This window comes from Cucurbita moschata, unplaced genomic scaffold (assembly GCF_002738365.1).
Source record: "Cucurbita moschata cultivar Rifu unplaced genomic scaffold, Cmos_1.0 Cmo_Scf00021, whole genome shotgun sequence".
In the NCBI taxonomy this organism is placed as follows: domain Eukaryota; kingdom Viridiplantae; phylum Streptophyta; class Magnoliopsida; order Cucurbitales; family Cucurbitaceae; genus Cucurbita; species Cucurbita moschata.
Window position 1 is genome coordinate 205212 of NW_019268537.1, and position 18747 is coordinate 223958.

The 18747-nt window shown below is 33.2% G+C and overlaps 4 protein-coding genes across 6 annotated transcripts; 2 read left to right on the top strand and 2 right to left on the bottom strand.

Moving 5' to 3' along the window:
* Positions 1-1124: 1124 nt before the first annotated feature.
* Positions 1125-3338, top strand: LOC111458426 (peptidyl-prolyl cis-trans isomerase CYP19-4-like). Of its 2 annotated transcripts, none has more exons than XM_023101090.1 (8): positions 1125-1276; positions 1396-1446; positions 1519-1597; positions 2207-2254; positions 2346-2369; positions 2507-2689; positions 2827-2902; positions 2979-3338. In XM_023101090.1, exons 1-8 carry the CDS (start codon positions 1199-1201, stop codon positions 3118-3120), a joined length of 681 nt encoding a protein of 226 aa, XP_022956858.1. In that variant the 5' UTR covers positions 1125-1198; the 3' UTR covers positions 3121-3338. The 2 variants fall into 2 exon arrangements, with proteins under 2 accessions (XP_022956858.1, XP_022956859.1); XM_023101091.1 differs by having other exon boundaries at positions 1396-1434.
* A 639-nt stretch (positions 3339-3977) lies between these two features.
* Positions 3978-4944, bottom strand: LOC111458427 (protein EARLY FLOWERING 4-like). Its single transcript, XM_023101092.1, has one exon. It carries the CDS (start codon positions 4632-4634, stop codon positions 4245-4247), a length of 390 nt encoding a protein of 129 aa, XP_022956860.1. The 5' UTR covers positions 4635-4944; the 3' UTR covers positions 3978-4244.
* Positions 4945-6839: 1895 nt separating this feature from the next.
* LOC111458117 (GDSL esterase/lipase CPRD49-like) lies at positions 6840-11515 on the bottom strand. Of its 2 annotated transcripts, XM_023100585.1 has the most exons (7): positions 11184-11515; positions 9752-9829; positions 8115-8255; positions 7861-7937; positions 7617-7766; positions 7216-7431; positions 6840-7136 (listed from the first exon to the last, which is right to left on the bottom strand). In XM_023100585.1, exons 1-6 carry the CDS (start codon positions 11292-11294, stop codon positions 7218-7220), a joined length of 771 nt encoding a protein of 256 aa, XP_022956353.1. In that variant the 5' UTR covers positions 11295-11515; the 3' UTR covers positions 6840-7136; positions 7216-7217. The 2 variants fall into 2 exon arrangements, with proteins under 2 accessions (XP_022956353.1, XP_022956352.1); XM_023100584.1 differs by having other exon boundaries at positions 6840-7431; positions 11184-11514.
* A 4538-nt stretch (positions 11516-16053) lies between these two features.
* LOC111458203 lies at positions 16054-17844 on the top strand. The gene is made up of 4 exons (XM_023100713.1): positions 16054-16517; positions 16602-16867; positions 17377-17508; positions 17619-17844. Exons 1-3 carry the CDS (start codon positions 16220-16222, stop codon positions 17440-17442), a joined length of 630 nt encoding a protein of 209 aa, XP_022956481.1. The 5' UTR covers positions 16054-16219; the 3' UTR covers positions 17443-17508; positions 17619-17844.
* Positions 17845-18747: the final 903 nt, after the last annotated feature.

The window sequence follows — 18747 nt, forward strand, 5'->3', positions numbered from 1 at the left end:
AAGTTCTATAAGACCCAATCACATAACACATGTCCATTATAGATATCGTCAATTATATTATATATCTTTATTCTTATCTGTAATTATGTTGATACTTATTTTTAATTAATCTTTCGTTTATTAGTCATATTTATGACCTTATTGTCACGATAATACCGGGGTCCAATTGCCTCTCTCCCTTGTAGCCATATCAGCATGTTTAAGTCTTCATTATTATTTTTTTTCCCTAATTTATGATGCTAAATGTGACTCACTGATAGAGATATCTATATTTAAAAGTCTTTATTATTATTATTATTATTATTTCTCTAATTCAGAGTACTAAACGTGACAGGCTGATAAAGATATCCATAATTTTTAAAAAAAATTAAAAGTGAAAATAATTATTAGAGAGAGACTATTTTATGTTGCGGTGTAATGAATATGAATAAATAATGTTAGGAAGCATTTATTACAACAAAAAAAATCCAGTCCCAACCTTAACTGCTTCTCTGTTACCCACAGAACATGTTTTTTCTTTGATTTTTATTTTTCAATGTCGGCCCAATGTTGTGTCTGATTTTAATTATTTTATTGATTAATTTTGGTTTTTTTTCATAAGATTTAATAGTTTCTCCCTTCGTATCATAAATCAAATTCATCGTGGCACTTAACTTTCATAGAATTTTCTTTCATTTAATAAAAACGATTAGTTTTTTTTATATATAAATTATATACTTTTTTATACTTATATTAACCATAAACATCCCTGGAATAACTCATTTATAAAAAATAGGCAACAATAACATCTCGGAATGAAAAAAAAAATACACTTTTTTAGTCAACTCTTTTTAATTGTCTAAATTTTGAACTTATCATTTTAGCCGATATAATTTGAGTTTGATATTATTCTTGTCCAGATAGTCACTTTTTAATTATGATGACAAGCGAAAGTGTGTATATATATATATATATTATTATTATTATTATTTTTTTAATAAACAGATTAAATGTAGGATTAATTAACAAGGTCAAGGGATATTATTTATTTATTGGTAATTTAGCCTTTTTTTTTTTTTTTTAAGAACAATTATCAATTCAGCATTGTTTTCACCTAAAAAAAAGGGAGAAAAAAAAGTCAGCACTGTTTTAATTTCAAATTTTTCACTGAGGAGGTTTCCTGAAAGTCGAGACGATCTTGGAGCAAAAATTAGAAGAGATGCCCACAATGAAGAGGTTATTCTCAGCGGTCTGTTTATGGATCTTGTTTCTGATTGCCACAATTGTCTTGATTCTGGTAAGAATTTTCCGTATCCATCTTCCATTTATCTTGAATGGAGAAGATCAGAGCTCCCAATTTCAGTTTCTAAAATGTCTTTGTTCTTCTTCGTTATGATTTTTTCTTGCTTTTCGCAGAACCAATTAAATGATAGTGGTGTCTCGTCCGAACAAAAGGTTGTCGATGAAGTGAGTTACTGTTTCTTCACTCTCCGTGTATCTCTTCAATCAAACAGAACTCACTTTTGTCATTGATTGCAGGAAATCAAATTGGGGAAGAATCCTACGACGGTGACTCACAGAGTATACTTTGATATCGAAATTGGCGGAAAGCCCTCTGGTATGGCCCATTTCTTTTTACTTTCTCACTGTCGAACTAGTTCGAAAATTTTCGATCCAATTTTGCCTAGGGAGGTGGGTTTTGTTTAAAAAACCTTAAGTAAGGTAAGGTTAATCATTAGTTTCTCGAGTGGGATGAGAGTGATAAGTAGGAGAGTATGAGACTGGGCATGTGTTTTGAGGAGCTTTGCTGTGTCCTTGTTATGAATTCTAGTCAAAACTCAGATTAGAGTGGGGGAATTATGGGTGAAATCAGATCATTTTGTTTTCTTAATGGAATTTCATTGTCAAACTTAATGATTCATCCTGTCTAGGGAACTACTTGCTAGAATCCATATCAGTGTTAATGGAGGAATTAGAAACCTGTAAAAGAGTATTAGGGGCAAATGCAAAAGTTGGGTGAAGAGTGATGATTCCTACAAAGATCGATCTCAATAAAATTTTCGTATCTTGGGGAACATTGGGTAGTCAGGAAATCTTGCAAGCCTAAAGAAGGAAGAAAAACATGGCTAAGATTTGCTTCTGTTTTATATTTTGAACCAGAAACATATATTTATTCAAAAGTGGCAACTCATTTGAAAATCTTCCATAACAAATTTCTTTCTCACAGGACGAGTTGTTATTGGCCTATTTGGAGAAACAGTCCCTAAAACCGCAGGTAAGGAGCTAGTTCAATGATTCTTTGATGACTGTTTTTGTATTCCTATAGAAGGCTCTGATTATTCTACTTCTATATGTGTGTTCTGCAGAGAATTTTCGCGCTCTTTGCACGGGTAGCCAAGTAGATTTTGCTCTTCAATAGTTAGGTTTCTCTTCATATTGATTGAAGCAGCAAACATTTATTTAGTTTTCTGCTAAAATATTGTTATGTTTTGAAAATTTATAAATAATTCGTTTAATCTTGTTCTAGGAGAGAAAGGAATGGGGAGGAGCGGGAAGCCTCTACATTACAAAGGAAGCAAATTCCATAGGATTATTCCCAGTTTTATGATACAGGGAGGTGATTTTACTCGTGGAGATGGCCGAGGTGGAGAGTCGATATATGGCGAAAAGTTTGCAGATGAAAATTTCCAATTGAAACATGATGGTCCAGGTAATCTTGACTACTTGAATGTTTCAACAGCAAGTTAATTGAACATGATCACTGGAATTTGAGGACTCTAATATTTGATTTGAACTTACTTTTGGAACCTACTCCTGTCTTGAATGAATGGTTTGGCTTTTTATCAGGTTTTGTGTCAATGGCAAACTCTGGGGAGGACACAAACGGATCGCAGTTCTTTATTACGACTGTTAAAACTAGCTGGTAAATGTTTCATTTGAAAGGTTGACGCAGGTCCTTGTGGAATGAACTTTTCAAAATCTGTTTGCTTATTTCATAGGTTGGATGGGCACCATGTTGTGTTTGGAAAAGTGCTTTCGGGCATGGATGTTGTGTTCAAGATGGAAGCCGAAGGAAGTCAGGGGGATGGAAAACCAAAGACTGAAGTTTACATTTCAGAAAGTGGAGAACTTCCAGTATAGTTCTGGAAACAGAGATTGTTGATAACAAAGGTCCTCTCTCCCTACAACTTTCTCTCTAGTGAGATGTAGGCATCAGCTTCACTTTAGAATTGATCATTCCAATGGCATTTAATGTTCTCATTCACATTATTTATCATTTCTATACAATTGACTGTTGTCTTCGTAAAATGTCAAGATTTTCCTTCTAAAAATGGTAGATTGGTGTTGAAGTTTTAGCATCTTCCATGAACACAACAAGCACAAACACACTTCATCTTCTTTTAGAGATTCCATATTCAGAAAAGTTTTCAAAATGAGCACATCATCTTCTTTTGTGGATTCCGAATTTAGAACAACTTTTATTGAAACAGATACCGACTGCAAAATCAACAGATTTGATTGAATGATATCTTCAAATATCTCACTTACTATATCTACTTAATACCATGATTTGTGTTAATAAGTAGATATTTAGTAAAAGAAAGATTTTTTTTTTCTAAAATATCTTCACCTTTCTACTGTTTGATCGTTCATGTATTTTGGGTAAAGAACAGCACGGCAGCACCCTTTTGTGTCTTGTATAACTTATATGATCAATCTCAGTAGCTGTTGTTTGTTATATGACAATATATAGAAAGACGTGGAAAAAGGTAGTAGTTCTGAAAAGATTTATAATATAGAATTTATATTTTTTGTAGTTTTCCTTCTGTGGCCTGAAAACTCTAAAAGCGTCTGGATTTATATATAAAAAACTAAAGCACTTTTGTTTCCCATATGATGTTCTGTTTTATCCTCCGTTGCTGATAAGAAAAGTTTCCCATCTTTTGGGAGAAGGTAAGTAAAGAAGAAGAAGAAGACAATGAACTCTGACAATCATCATGATGATGATGATGGAAGCATGCATTAACTGTTACATTTGAAAGAGGAAACACATTTTTAATGAGAAAAAAACACCACCACAAAGCATACACATACACACACCACCTGCGAGAAGTTCTTCATTCCCGCATTTCCAAACCACCCACTGCCCACCTTTTATTCTAGCCGATGATGATGATAATGATGCTGATGAAACAGAAAGAAAACAATGCGCTGAAGTGAAGATGACCGGCTTTGTTCTTTGTTTCTGTGGCTTGAATTCTTCGTCAAGCATCTGGGTTGCTGCTTCCTCTTTTGCCATTTCTGGATTTGTTGTTATTGAACCCAGAGGAGAAGTCAGAGGAGAAATCGGAGTACATGGAGACAACTTTAGAGATGTTCCCATTGAGTTCTTGGATGAGAGCCACGTTGTCCACCATGTTGCTGGGAATTCGAGACTGGTGGTTCTCGTTCACCTGTTGAATCAGCACTCTGTTACGGTCCAGCACTGACTGGACCTGGCGGAAGGTCTGGTCGAAGGAGGCCCACACCTGGGCGTCGCATTCGTCAGGGAAGCCGTCGTGTCGGCCGTCGTCGCTGGTGGTGGTTGTGGTTGTGGTGGTGGTGGTGGCTGAAGGCTTGGTTTTGGATTTGCGGCGGGGGTTGATATCGGCCATGGTTGGAAGTGGAAGTGGAAGGGGAGTGGTAGCTTGTAGAGGAGGAGAAGGGGAAGGCAAGCCAAGGTTGAAGAAAAAAAAAATGGAGTTAGTGATGACTAAATACTGCTGGAAGGATCCATTATCGGTGTAGCTTTGGGACGTGGAGCTGAGAGACTTTTAGAAGGGCCCACGCGAAGCGAACAGCGCGTGGAAAGAAAATGTATAGAAGGCAAAAAGGTGCTTGGAGCAGACCAAAACTTGGGTGCTAGCTGGGCTACACTCAGGTTGCAAACTACCCACGTGGCATAATATTGTGGTGCCACGTTTCAAGCATTTTAATATATATATATATATATATATTTTTCAGTTTTTTTTTATTACTTTTTAAAAATTGAGTGTGTTAGATAACAATATAGAAAAATATGTTTGAAATTGATATTGTCAAATATTTTTGGAAAAAAACGAAAAAAGATGTTATTTTTGAATATAGACAAATAAAATATAATCGATAAATGAAAATATAACAAATAAAATAAAGTAAGCAAAAAAGTAATATGACATTCGACACCAAAAACTTCAGCCACATGGTTGCACTGAAAAAGTTGGGTGATATTTAGCATCCTAAGTTTTGCTCCATCCGATAATGTTTGTAAGTTTTGCTCCATCCGATAATGTTTGTTTGTTTGAACGAGAATTTAAACTTTTAAATATATAAACATCGTAAAATTATAGTATAAATTAGTTGATTTTAAAAAAATAAAAACCTTAAACAAAAAGGTTAGAGTTTTGAATTTTAATTCCCACAAATGAACTCGAAAAATACTTTGATCGTAAAGGAGTAGATGTTTTAACCGAGCAAGTTGCTTATAAAATCATCAAACTTGTAGCCCGGGTAAAATATGCACACTCTACTCAACCATACAACTTTATTTTAGTTCAACAAAAAACAAGAGTAAAAATTTAGATCTTTGACTTATTACAATATATTAATCTATTAAAGACGGAAATAAAAAAAACATTAAGATTATTATTATTATTATTTTCTCTTATACATATGGAAAATTAATTAATTATATTTAAAAATAAAAGGAAATTAGAGAAAAATGATTTGACAGTGGTGTGAGTAGTACATCTCATTATTACCATCCCGGTAAAAAAACGTGCAAAAAAGAAAATATCCAAAAGGAGAATGGGCACACGCGCTAAAGAGCGCGAGTGGGATAGATTGATTGAGAAAATATCCAAAAGTGAATATAAAAAAAGAGAGAAAGAGAATTAATAAATAGAAAAGAGTAGAAAAAGGGTTCCACGCAACACCGAGTGGGTCCCACCCCAATACCTTTAAGCATCTATCTTAAATATCTTCAGAAATATCTCCTCACTATATTATTATTAAAAAACCAATAGAAATTTCCTCTTTTTTCTTTTTGTAAATTTACTAATTAAGTAATATAAATATCTTTTAACTCTTTCTTAATTTATTACAGATGGCAGGGAATAATTTTATCTGCCATTCCTTAGGATATTTCAATTATATTCCCTTATTCAATTAATTTAAGTTTTAAAAAAATTATAAAAACCTTCAAAATTATAAAATTGTAGAAGAGATTATTGCTTAAACTAGAAGTTTAGATTTTCATTTTTCCTTAATACAATAAATACAGAAAGGAAAAAAAGAAGGAAATTATTGAATGATTCTTTTTTTCTTCATTTATTCGTCCTAAAATCAACTTGGGTATTAGTCAAATCGTTTGTATAATAGTAACAAACACTTTATTAATGTAACAAAAATGACTTTGACTTCATTAGAATGATTTTTGTGATAGAATAATATTTTACCTAAAAATACTTTCGGATTGGAATTAACAAATTACTGAAATGAAAATAATTCATAAAAAGAGAGAAAATGGTGTTGAAAACTTGAAAGAGACTAAGTCTGAGAAAAAGGGTACATAAAAGAGAATAAAATATGACCGTTCAAAAAATACAGTGATGAAAGAATCTAATAACACCAACACGAGTTTTTCCAGCATGTCCAACATGTCTTGTCCTCGCTCGTATCATAGAAAAATTTTCAAAAGGTCACACATGTCTAAATAAAACGCGTCTGACAATGAAATTCTTACCATTGAAACACTTATTGCTGGCTTTGATTCTAGACAACCTTTTCCATAATTAATATCACTTGGATGATTCAAATCAAAGCCATTTACTCCATCTCTATGTAATATGAAATGAAAAATAATTATAAAGGTACTACTGAGGTACAAATATTCTACTTTTGGCTACATCAGCTGAGCTTGCCTGCTGTCTCTGTGTGATGTTCAGTACAGAAATAAAGCAGCACATATGATATTATTAATTTCCAAGAAGCTTATGACAAACTTATTACTAATTTATAATACAACATTCTATCCACTCAATCCTAAAATTTTCTGCTGCTTGTAATTGCAACAATGAAAGATCAAGTGCTGCATACTTCTCTTACATTCCCTTCTGCCTTCTATGGAATTCTTGCAAGTCTGGCCATTGTTGAGCAACTGATATCTGTAAGATGGCTGCAATGGGGAGGGGGCAATGCAAGGGAGGTTGAGAACAAAACTAATCCCACATGATATCTCGGTGAATGATCCAATCAGACCCGTTGAGAGTTTTTGAGCCATCGGCTGCAACAAGATCGTAAGGCGAGTCTTCTGCAAACTCGGTTGGAAGGGACTTCCAGAATAGAGATGGCTTCCATTCAGCTTCCTTGAGAACTTTCATGATCTCCTCCACCACTACTTTGCTTCCTTCAGCTGACAAATGAATCCCATCTCTGCAAAATGGGGAAACAGGAAACAGAATCGCTTCAAACTAAACCAAAAACCAACCGAAAAGAAGACGCCCAACGTTTTTCAGTAGCATCTTACAAACAAGAAAATGGAAGTTTGTATTTCTCAATCAGATTGAAGAAATATGAATTACAATCAATATTCAAAATGATGATGAAAACGAACTTACGTGAGGCAAACGTTCATCCAATCATCTCTTTTTTGGAAGGCACTAAAAAGATCAACAACTTTTACACCCATTTCTTGGCACAGCTTTACACAAGCTTGGGCATACGCCTTGCACAACTCATTTGTTCTCACCAGTTCACTGAGAAACTTGCTGCATAATTTAATAAAACAAATGAACTATCTTAGAATAAAAATACAAAATAAACAAGGACGTTGGAAACAATGCATTAAATTGCATAAGGCACCTTGAACTTTCACGAACTTTGGTTTCATTCACCGGAGGGCACGTTAAAAAGATAAGGCGCGTTTTATCTGAAAGACTCTGATTTTTTTAAGGATTTATGTTAGAATATGCATCCACAGCAGTTAACATAAGAAAACGAAGAGTATGATTGAATTTATTCTTTCAGCGACCGGTAGGCTTGTTAGCTACAAGTAATACTTTTACCTACTACGCGTTCAATAGTCTTTTGAGGATCAAAGTTTGTGTTTGGAATACCTGGATATGAGTTGCAATTTTTCTCATGTTATCAACGTATTCAGGAAGTGGTACATGAGGGCCAAGGCCAGATGCATGGGGACCCATTGAATCATTACCACCAAAATAAACTATTACCAAAGAAGGCTGTACAGCAGCATCCTGAGACTCAAGTAAATAAATAAATAAATAACATGGCAGAAGCAATGATAATAATGACAACGTAGATCGCACAAAGAAGAAAAGAGGAACAAGTAGGGGTGAGAATGAAAATAATGTTGTGTGAAAAACCTACTAATCATACAGATATTGATATCACATCGCTGGTTTACACAGATCGCCCCGAACCTAAATAATTCAAATTCCTTAATCAGAAATGAAACTAAGTCGTCACTTAGTATAACCAAGTCATGTGACTTGAGAGGTATTTGGAGGATGCAAGTAAGGAAGAAGGTATTATTATGCCCTAATGAACTAAAGTAATCAGGTCTAGAAGAGATGGGGGAGCTTTCTAATCCCCGTGTTTGTACTCTCTTCGTTGATAAATAATATCAAGTTCTATCAGTTTGAGAATTTCTACAGAGTATTTACAGTTCCAACTGATAATACTTGCAGAACTCTGCCCATTGAATTATTTATATGCAATGGCAGCACAAGGAAATCATTCACAAGTGTAAGGAATGATTGCAAAATTCCATCCCTAATGGAAGTGTGCTAGATTTTGGTACTTCCATCCAGCTAATGAAGCTAGGAACTTTGATTGGGAGATATAGTTGTGATACTATTGGGGCCAGTCCTCTTTTGTCCCTTCCACACATGAAGATAGAATTAGCTAATAATAGCATTTCTGAGAATGCAATAAGAAATATGAACTCCCACATGACGATCTACCTGGGATATTAAAATCCTATCAATTTTTATACAACCAAAGGTAATTTCAAATAGTTGTCTGGTGAGATTACACGAGGTGCATGTAACCTGTCACAAATATTTATAGTTCGAGAAAGCAACTAAAGGTAACATTCAAAAAATCCAGCAAATGAATTTCATTTGTTCTCTATCCCCTTTCTTGGAGTGTCCTTTATAAAAGAGAGCAAGGAAGAGAGTAAACATCACTTCAGTTTCATGGATTAATCCTATCTTTTTCTGTGCAATGGGAACTATTGATGGAGATGAATAAAGGAATTTTCCAAAACAAGGGAAGGAATTTTGACTTCTCTTTAAATGTAGTCGATTTTCACTTTAGTTAGTGTCTGATCCAAAGTTTTTTGCAACTATTCTCTCTCTTCACTTTTTTTGCAATCTCTTTGGTCTAGGGTAGATGCCTCTCCTCTCCCCTCTTTCTTTTTTTTTTCCTTCTTATATTTTTTATATATCCTTTAATATTTTAATGAAATGCCCTTGCTCTGTGTATATGTGTATATCTAAACTGGGCAACGTTCTCATATACATCCATTCCTATACCCTATAGTTTACGGCATAGAAAAGTGGTTCTGCTTTTGCAACATTCCTATCAGATAAAAGGAATTTTATTGTCAAACATACAAGTAACAAATTCGTGTGATTTACACATGAGGAAATACCTAAACAACCGTATAATTCTAGCAAACAATAAAATAATCAGACACCTCCAAATTCTACAAAACTTGACACAATACCTTTGGAAAAACCTGATCAAGAACCTGTACAGCGCGCCGAGAATTCCAACTTAAGTAACCTCGTAGAAATATATCTGCCTGAAAGGAAATGGGCTCAAGATAAACTTGTCACAAAGCATACAATAAGGCACGGATAGAATTCAAACTTACAAACAAATTCAACTAAAAAATAGCAGCAATCTGATTTCAGTCTGAAAACGGGGGTGGGGGTGGTCTCTGGAAAGTAGTGTAATAAGAGAATCTTGAAATGCTAATTTTTCATATAGAGGCAGAAAATAAATAAGAAAAAATTGTAGGGAAAATATATTATTTAACTAATTTATGCAGAACAGAAAATGCCTCTAGAAAAAGGAAGGAATTAGTGCAGGGGAATACAAATGGTCCTTTAGTGAGAATACTTTTGAGAGTGACGACAATATTTGTTTCGATACAGAAAGATTTTTTTTTTTTTTATAGTGGAAAATAAGAAGAAAACATTCTGATTCGCAAAATATGTCACATTAGGGAAGAATCCAATCATATTTCAAAAAAAAATACGATCATTCCATGACATAAGGGAAAGAAAATATAGAATAAATTTAAAAAATCATGTAAGACAGTAGATTTGTAAATATTTAGCCAAAATGGTATATAATTGACAGGAAAAGGCTTCCCTTTCTATAAAGACCCAACACAATAGGTTTACATCAAATCTCAAGTTATATGGGCTTAAAAACAAGCCTTAGCAGAATGAAGCCAAACCCAGCAGCCTGATGGAGTCTTTTCAAGCACAAGTAGTGATGTAGTCTTTTCAAGCACAAATATAACCATCTAAAGTGGGATGCAACCTAAAAGAGATGGCCATACCTCTTTGATGAATGTGGTATTTAACTTTGATGATTTACGTCGTCAACTTGACCCTAACTCAACTAGTTAAGACATTGGATTCTTGAACAGGAGATCTAAAGGTTCAAATCTCTGTTTCCCTTTACATCCATATTGATCAAGACTTGCACAAAACACTTTTCAGTATAAAGATTAAACCAAACAACTATTCTGCAGGTTGAGAAAATCCAACCTCTATGAAGTGAGAAAGCAACAAAACTTAAAAATGAATCCTTAAGATTCTCAAAGGCTAACCTGATTTGAACTCATTTACTCTAAGAGCTGTTTATATTTCTGTTGGCTCTAGTCACTATACCGAGCCAACAACTAAACTATAAGATAAATAAATAACTAAACGAAAAACAAATTCTGTCTTCAGGCTTCACCGGAGAGCTATCAAATCCAAATTTAACAAAAGAACTTCCATGCACAATCCCATTCATTTCAGGTAAAACGAAAAGGAATTTCCGTTGAGGGCATTCAAAGATGGGCAGATGGGTCAAACATTTTCAACAAGAAAAAAGCAGAAAAGGAAAGCAGAGAAAAGCGAAAGAGAAAGATGGGTTACTTTGCGGGCATAAACATCGGCGAGTATAGCACCCCAACCGCCATTGGAGAAGCTGAACTGAGTAATGGAAGATCCAAAAAGAACGAACTGAGGTCTCGAAGGTCCTACCATGTCCGTGCACTCAATCAAACAGATACATCAAAAGGTGAGAAGGGAGGCAAAAAAGGACGAACCGCCGATTTTACTCCCTCTTGCTCGGACGAAGTTGTTAAGGTCACGAGAGAGAAAAGGATGAACAAATTGAAAGCGAAATTTGACAATGGGTTGCATCGCTACAGCATTCATTTCCCTCTATTTTATTATAAACCGCTGATTTTGTTTGAGCTACGCTGCATCTTACCTGCCTCTATTTTATTATAAACTGTTGATTTTGTTTTAGAAACACCCTTTACATTTAATTTAATTTATTGTTATAATCAAATAATACTATCTTCCTTGGTTACTCGCCTTCATATACATGCAATCATTGCCTTTCTCACACAGAGGCTCAACAAACCGTTTATCATACCTAATTTTATGTTTATGATAGCATTTTTCTAGACTTCATTTAAACTATGCGAGCATCCTTTGACCTTAAGGTCATGCTTCCCATGTTAATTAATAGGTATAGTTAACTGTCCACCTACTACTCGCAAAGAATGCCCCCACAAACAACATTGGGCAGGATAGGTACTCCCTAGCTAGGGGGCAATTGATGGTGGTGTTTTGTGGGGACGGAGTATAGTATAGGCATCGTGTCATGTTTTACTTTCACAACCAAAAAAATTAAATTTGCATATTATTTTTTTAGAATTTTGTTTTTGTAGGGTCATATACCCATTTAAAAAAAATTCATCCACTAGCAACATTATATCTCTTTAGAATTGTGATTGAGAGGATAATAGTCCACCGTTGCTATACATTTCAAAGAACACAATTTATAGCTCTTCCCGCAACTAAACATTTAGTAAATGACTAAAAACAACATCTTTTTCTTTAGATACATGCGTCCCCTCCCAATAAAAGCAAATTTGGATAGGTATGGCTGGGAGGTGATTTGATTGTGAAAGGGTTGGACATGCATTAAAAGCACCTCACCTATCTATATAACCAAGCAACCAAACCCTAATTCGTCATTAAATGAGATGCGAGCTTTGTGCTTTTGGAATGTATATGCATTTATAAAAGTTTTTATGCTTTCAATATATCAAACTAATGTTTTGCTTGCTTAATGGTGAGGCCCCATTCATAAACTTCATCCATCAAATCAAATAAAGTTTCCATGGGTCTCACCACTATTTTTTTTCTCTTTAAAACCATTGTTATACTCAAATTGAACGAAACAAATATGGTCGATTTTCTTTGTCGGTTTGTCGGTTTAATATCAATTGGCTCGCTATCTCAAAGTCGCTCGAACGTAGTCAAGATTAGAGAAGGTTAGTATAGCTATTAGGTGAACTTAATATTGGAACGCCTACGAGCTATGTTAGATGTAAATAACACGTACTTTGTAGCCTTATTTATTGTTATTATTTATGTTATATTATCCGAATAAATGCATGTATTTCTTTTTGTTTGACTATGATGGATATGTTGGTATGACTATGTTTATGCATATCGAGATACCAAAATGTACCGTGTATGATATTCCAATCTTTTTAGTGATTTTTTTCTCCTCTAGTTTAAGTTATTTCGAAGTACACAGTCTTATAATTTCTCCGATTATCTCTTATGCTAAGATTATGTCATAATTTTATTAGTTTACATTTTTATTTTAGTAATTTAGAAAATTTAATTTAATATTGAAATATTACGTATTTCCATTTTTTTCCAATAACTAAAATGCACAATTAATTATAATTGATGTCGTTGACCCCCAAATTCTTCAACGGGAGCTGGAGACTACCCACTAGAAGAATCCGCAGCCCAATGGATCAGCATAGCGTGGGCTTGAACCTTGGGCCGTATTTATGATTGGGCCTTAATCGCAGTAGTTGGGCTCATTTTGGTTCCAACCATTTGTTATACGAAAAAAAATAATAATTAGAATGGAAAAACTATTTTGGTTAATTTTAACTAAATTTGAAAAGTTGAAAAACTCTGTTTATTAGTATACAAAGTAGGGTATGAAATTAAAAAAAGTTTAGGCTCAAAGGGTATGGAAATTATCATTTATACATGCACGATACTCAAACAGTGTATAGATCTAAATATAGTTGAAAGAACTAAACTAGGAGCCGCGAATCATATATAGAGTCAATTGAAGTTTAGACACGACACTCGAGCAATAGAAAAATGAGCTAAGTAGAACAGGAAGGATTTATTTCGATCGTAATATTATAGAGAAAAAACCATTAAAGATTGAAAAGGACAAAACGTGTATTAGAGATATGGTTTGGTGTTGTTGTAGAAAGTGGGAAGGATTTTAAGCAAAAAGAAGGCTAGAAATGAAGATACACGTAAAGATGTGAAAGGGAAAAGGAGGATGAATCTTTTATGTACGTGTGTGACCACATGATAAAGTCCCCTACCTTGTGAGCGAAGGTAGGGCTTGATGTTGTCATGGGCAAGCCACGTGGATATGTCTTTTGGCTTTGGTTTTATTTTGTTGTTTATTAAATGAACCTATCAGCTAACTTATAGGGTGATTTAATTTCCATGTGGCATGTGGTTATTGTACCTTCATGACACGTCACATTTTCCAAATCAATTATATTCCTTTCATCTTTTATTTATTTCTATGATTAATTTAAAATAACTCAACCTTGAAATTCAAAACCAAAAAAGGGCTGCTATCATGTGTTGCAAGCTTCATGCGTTCTTCTTTGACTGCCAAAATATTTGTCAAACCCCCCTAGTTTTTCTTTACCATCCCATCTTGCTTTTAAAAAATATAAAGAAATATAGAAATAATAATTATGATTTTTTTTTTCAAATTTAAAGGCTAAAAAAGATTGTGGGTTTTGTTTATGAAAGATATTATCAATCTTAATTCCTCAAATTTTATGACAAACGCAATGATCTAACTCATTTGAAGATATTTAATATTTTTAAATTCATAATAATTCAAAACTCATTTTTTAATTAAATAAACTTTAAAATCCGTACTCATTTGTAGTTTTTATAATATTGATGCTGACGTTGGGAACTTGTTTAGTTTAATTTAATAAATTAAAAAATAAAATAAAATAAAAATGAATGGGGATGAGGTGGATTTGTGTCAATATGCCTAAGTGACGTATATGAATGGATATATATACATTAATAGTAAATTTTGATGTTTTTTTTTTTTAATTAGTTAATAGTAAAAGTAGTTAAATATGTGGAATCTTTTGGGACTGAGATTTCCATTTGGTATAATGTGTAAGTGATTGGATTGGTTTAGATAAGAATATAAACCAAATTGAAATGCTTTAAAATGGATCATAGTACCTAACCCAGCCAACCACTCTCCAAGTCCCAACAAATATCACCTGTCTTACCAATGTTGTCTCCCTTTTATCTTTTTTTTTTTTTGCTACTTTTTTCATAAAGCTTTTAAGGGCTTTAATTCATTTAAATTACGCAATAACACCTTGGTAGGATAATATTTAAAATCAAGACTTTAAAAATTAATATAGTAAAATATTTTCCTTTTAAAAGATTAAATTACAAAATATAAACAAAACATTCAAAACCACAATGGATCTGCAACTTCGATGTCATAAAGTTTAAAAGTCGACCCATAGATCAACTAACAACCCTTTCTATCCATCTTGCATCACACCTTTGCACTTACCTGCTTTTTTTTAATGGCAAGTATTTAAAATATTCACCGAGAAATTTCTCCTATCGGATTAGATAGGCTTACCTAGAGTAAAATATAAAAAAATCAAGAGACCAATTTTTTTTAAGTGGGTCACTCGCTCATAACCTTTCTTAAATCAGGATCATGTAACTCGACCTAATCGACACATAGAGGCTCTAGCCATACAATGCCCTAAAACTATGGACCATCAACATAGGGTCAAAATCAAAATTTGGATCTTTATTCTAAAACTAAAAAATAAAATATAGATTCACCTCCGACTTCAATCACTATATATATATATACATTGTTCTAATTTTTTTTTTGTTTTTTTTGAACTTTTAAAATTATAAAATTATATTTAAATCAAAATTGAACTTAACCGAATCTTAAAATTATAATTTTGTATACGTAGATTTTGAATTTTTAAAAATATCACCATTCATATATTAAATTTTATAATTTAAGAAAGAACCCTTAAAATATGAATAAGTCTTTTATACTTTTTATAATTAATTACTAAGGGATAGACAAAACAAAACATATCAAATTTTTGCCATATCTTTGTTCATTTAAACTAACTAGTAAATTTAATGTGAAAATTATACCACATTTATTTCTTCAAACCCTATAGATTTAATTAAACAATGTCCAAACTAATAATAAAATACAACCAAATAGAGAAAGTGTTAGGAGGGAATATTTGAAACAACATAAGGAAAATTAAAGCTCTCATAAATAAATAAATAAATAATGAGGATGGTAGAAAGTATTTAATTTTAGATTAATTAAAATTATTTATTAATCCAACCAGAAAAAGGAATCCAACCAATGCCCCAACCTGAAATATAGTATTAAAATTAAATTAAAATATTAAAATACCAATGACAAAAATTGCTCCATGTGATCACATGCCTCAAAATCAAGTCGGTCCCGCCATCTACTCATATTCATGTTTAAAATATATATATTATTTTATTATTTTAAGCACAAACAATTTGAAGTTTTCATTCCATTTAAATTGATTTTATTTTGTTATTTATTCAATTAATTAATAAGGAAAGTTAAAAATGTGACCCGAGGTATTTAGGTATTGTCGTTGGGTTAGAGAGAAGAGAGAGAGTTTTGTGATGGCCCTCATAGTGCGCAGACTTGGAGTCAACAAAATCATTTGCGGCCCTTCTCGTTTGATGAGCTTAAAAATGGGCAACTCCTCATAATCCACCACAACAACAGCAAGAACAGAGCACGCCAGAGCACTAGGAATCCAATGAATCCCAATTCACTCAAAATGGGTTTCTCAAAAGAAGAGAAATCCAAGCGTTTATGGAGAGGAATCAAAACCCTTTTCTTCTTAATCACCATGTTGATTTCCCTTCTCCTTTTGTCCGCCCCTGTTCTTCTCGTCATCGCCGATGCCCTTCTTCCCTCTGCTCTTCTCTCTGCTTCTCTTTACCCTTACTCCTTTTCCCTCAAATCCCTTCCTTCTCATCTCACAAACTACGATTTTAGATCCTCCCTCGTCGATATCCCTCTCATTTCCCTCCTAAGATCCGCCATCATTTTCTGTAAGTTCTACTTTAGATCACTCATCTACCTGGTGGACTTAAGTTTTGATTTGATTTGATTGTTCTGTGTGTTTGGGTGTGTAGGTGTTTATAGCTTTTGCGATGGGCCGAGGCTCTCGCGAGGGCCGTATTTGGGGATCACCACGTTTTGTTCTGTGATTTCCTTGGTGTTTGTCTCGTTCAAGGCTTGGTTTGTGTTTGGTAGTGGCTTGTTGGATGTTGGTCGAGGCATGGAGGTGGCTTTGTTTATGTGCTCTCTGCTTTTGGCTGTTGCCCATGTTGCTGTGGCGTATAGGACGAGTTGCAGAGAGAGGAGAAAGCTCCTGGTTTACAAGATTGATATTGAAGCGGTAAGTGTTCGATGTTTTGCCTCTGAGAACAATTTTAGCCTAATATCAATCCTTTTGCACACTACCAAACCTCGTTCTTGTTTTCTTTCATCCTTGTTTCAAAAAAACTGCAAAAACTAGTTTTGAACAGTAGATTTTCATCTATTACACATTGAATTTTCAAGAACTAAGTGATGATCAAGTAATTTCCTTTCACCAAAATAATGATGGCTGTTTAGGAAAGTCAGAAAGAAACCATGGAATCTTCCAGGAATGAACAAGGAAGCTTCTTGATTTTAGAAGAGAAATCGAGTTTGATAAACGTATTCTAGAAAGTCAATAACTTCACTTCATATTTACCTAATACTTTATTAACAAGAAATGGTGGATTTCAACTTCTTGACTAAGTCAATGAAATATCGATACCATATTATGACTTTTTTCTTTGGTTTCTCCTCCAATTCAAATTGTCTACCAAATCTTTATTTTATTCCTGATTTTTTTTTTTTTTTTTTTGTCTTCCGTTGCAGGTTTCTGCTTGCAAGAGCGGTTTCCCCAGGCACCAAAAGATTCTTCAAAAGGAATGGGTGAAGTAAAACACCATCACAGTTCATCAGAACTTGTTTCCATTGAACTTGTTTCGCCCGGTCTTCAGGTTTCAGGTGAGGATATCAAAATTCTTCTTCATCATATGAAAACACAGTCTGCATTTGTCAAGAATGTTAGTAACTCTGATTGAGATCTAATTTCCGCGTATTTCTTTGTGATACAGATTTTTTGGTTGGATTTGGAGATTCAGGAGGTGGTGCAAAGCTAACTAACATCTGTAAATTATTTGATTGTGTTAGTATGAATATACACTATAGAAACATACAATTTTGCCTCATATTTAGCGGTCGAATTTATCTGATGTAAAATGTATAGTTTGGATCAGTACAAATAAAAATGGTAAAAGGCCTTGTGATCTTATGATATTCAGCTTCCGAGTCCGACCTTCTCTCGATTCTTTCGCTATCATCTCGCTACATACTATTATGATCTTTTGTACTTTGTTGAATATTTCAGTTTGATTTCTGCATATTTTTTTCAAGCTTTAACTTTAGTTTGAATTTATGACAGAAGAATGGTCAGAAAGGAACTGGATGCAAGTTTGAATCCAACTAAAGATGTTGGTTTTGTTTAAAGGCATTTAATCAAATATAAGATAGACTTTGTGTTTCTTGGTTGGAATTTATGCAACTTCAAATTTATTACTTGATAATAATAATTTTTTATTTTCAATATTGGATTATTTATTATATAAAACAGTCTAAGAGTGGCATGCATACCCAATTCAATAATCCTAACATTATACGAATTTAACCAAATAGTACCAAACAACATTATACGAATTTAACCAAATAGTACCAAACAACATTATACGAATTTAACCAAATAGTACCAAACAGGGAGGTGAAGATATAAGTTTCACAAAATATAATTATATTATTTCTTTAGATAAATAATCTTCTCCAAACCTAATTTTGGAACTTGAATAATGAGGCCTACTCTCTTATTGATCCAAAAATAACTTAACTTCTAACGGTATCATAAACAAACTATAAGATATAATTATCATGATAACTTTGATGTGATTACGAATAACTCATGATTACATTCATGGACATGCCTTAGGAATAACTCATAATTCATAATTATCAAGATAGAATGGAACTTAATTTATTTTAATTAATTAATTTTATATGATTAAATAGTAAAAGAAATAATATATTAGCTGAGTTAAAAAATATATATATATATATATGAAATTTTAACGATATATAAATAAGCAAATAAAAAGATATTTTAATGATATTTTGAAAAATTGTATTATTACTTGGGACTGGAAAGTACCCGTAGTG

Coding starts and splice junctions, on each gene's coding strand:
- LOC111458426 (XM_023101090.1), top strand. CDS start 1,199: ATGCCCACAATGAAGAGGTTATTCTCAGCGGTCTGTTTATGGATCTTG. Junction 2,370..2,506: donor TTTTCGCGCTCTTTGCACGG/GTAGCCAAGTAG, acceptor ATCTTGTTCTAG/GAGAGAAAGGAATGGGGAGG. Junction 2,903..2,978: donor ACGACTGTTAAAACTAGCTG/GTAAATGTTTCA, acceptor CTTATTTCATAG/GTTGGATGGGCACCATGTTG.
- LOC111458427 (XM_023101092.1), bottom strand. CDS start 4,634: ATGGCCGATATCAACCCCCGCCGCAAATCCAAAACCAAGCCTTCAGCC.
- LOC111458117 (XM_023100585.1), bottom strand. CDS start 11,294: ATGGTAGGACCTTCGAGACCTCAGTTCGTTCTTTTTGGATCTTCCATT. Junction 9,830..11,183: donor CCGATGTTTATGCCCGCAAA/GTAACCCATCTT, acceptor ATTTCCTTTCAG/GCAGATATATTTCTACGAGG. Junction 7,938..8,114: donor AAATTGCAACTCATATCCAG/GTATTCCAAACA, acceptor TAAAAAAATCAG/AGTCTTTCAGATAAAACGCG.
- LOC111458203 (XM_023100713.1), top strand. CDS start 16,220: ATGAATCCCAATTCACTCAAAATGGGTTTCTCAAAAGAAGAGAAATCC. Junction 16,518..16,601: donor AAGATCCGCCATCATTTTCT/GTAAGTTCTACT, acceptor TTGGGTGTGTAG/GTGTTTATAGCTTTTGCGAT. Junction 16,868..17,376: donor ACAAGATTGATATTGAAGCG/GTAAGTGTTCGA, acceptor CTTCCGTTGCAG/GTTTCTGCTTGCAAGAGCGG.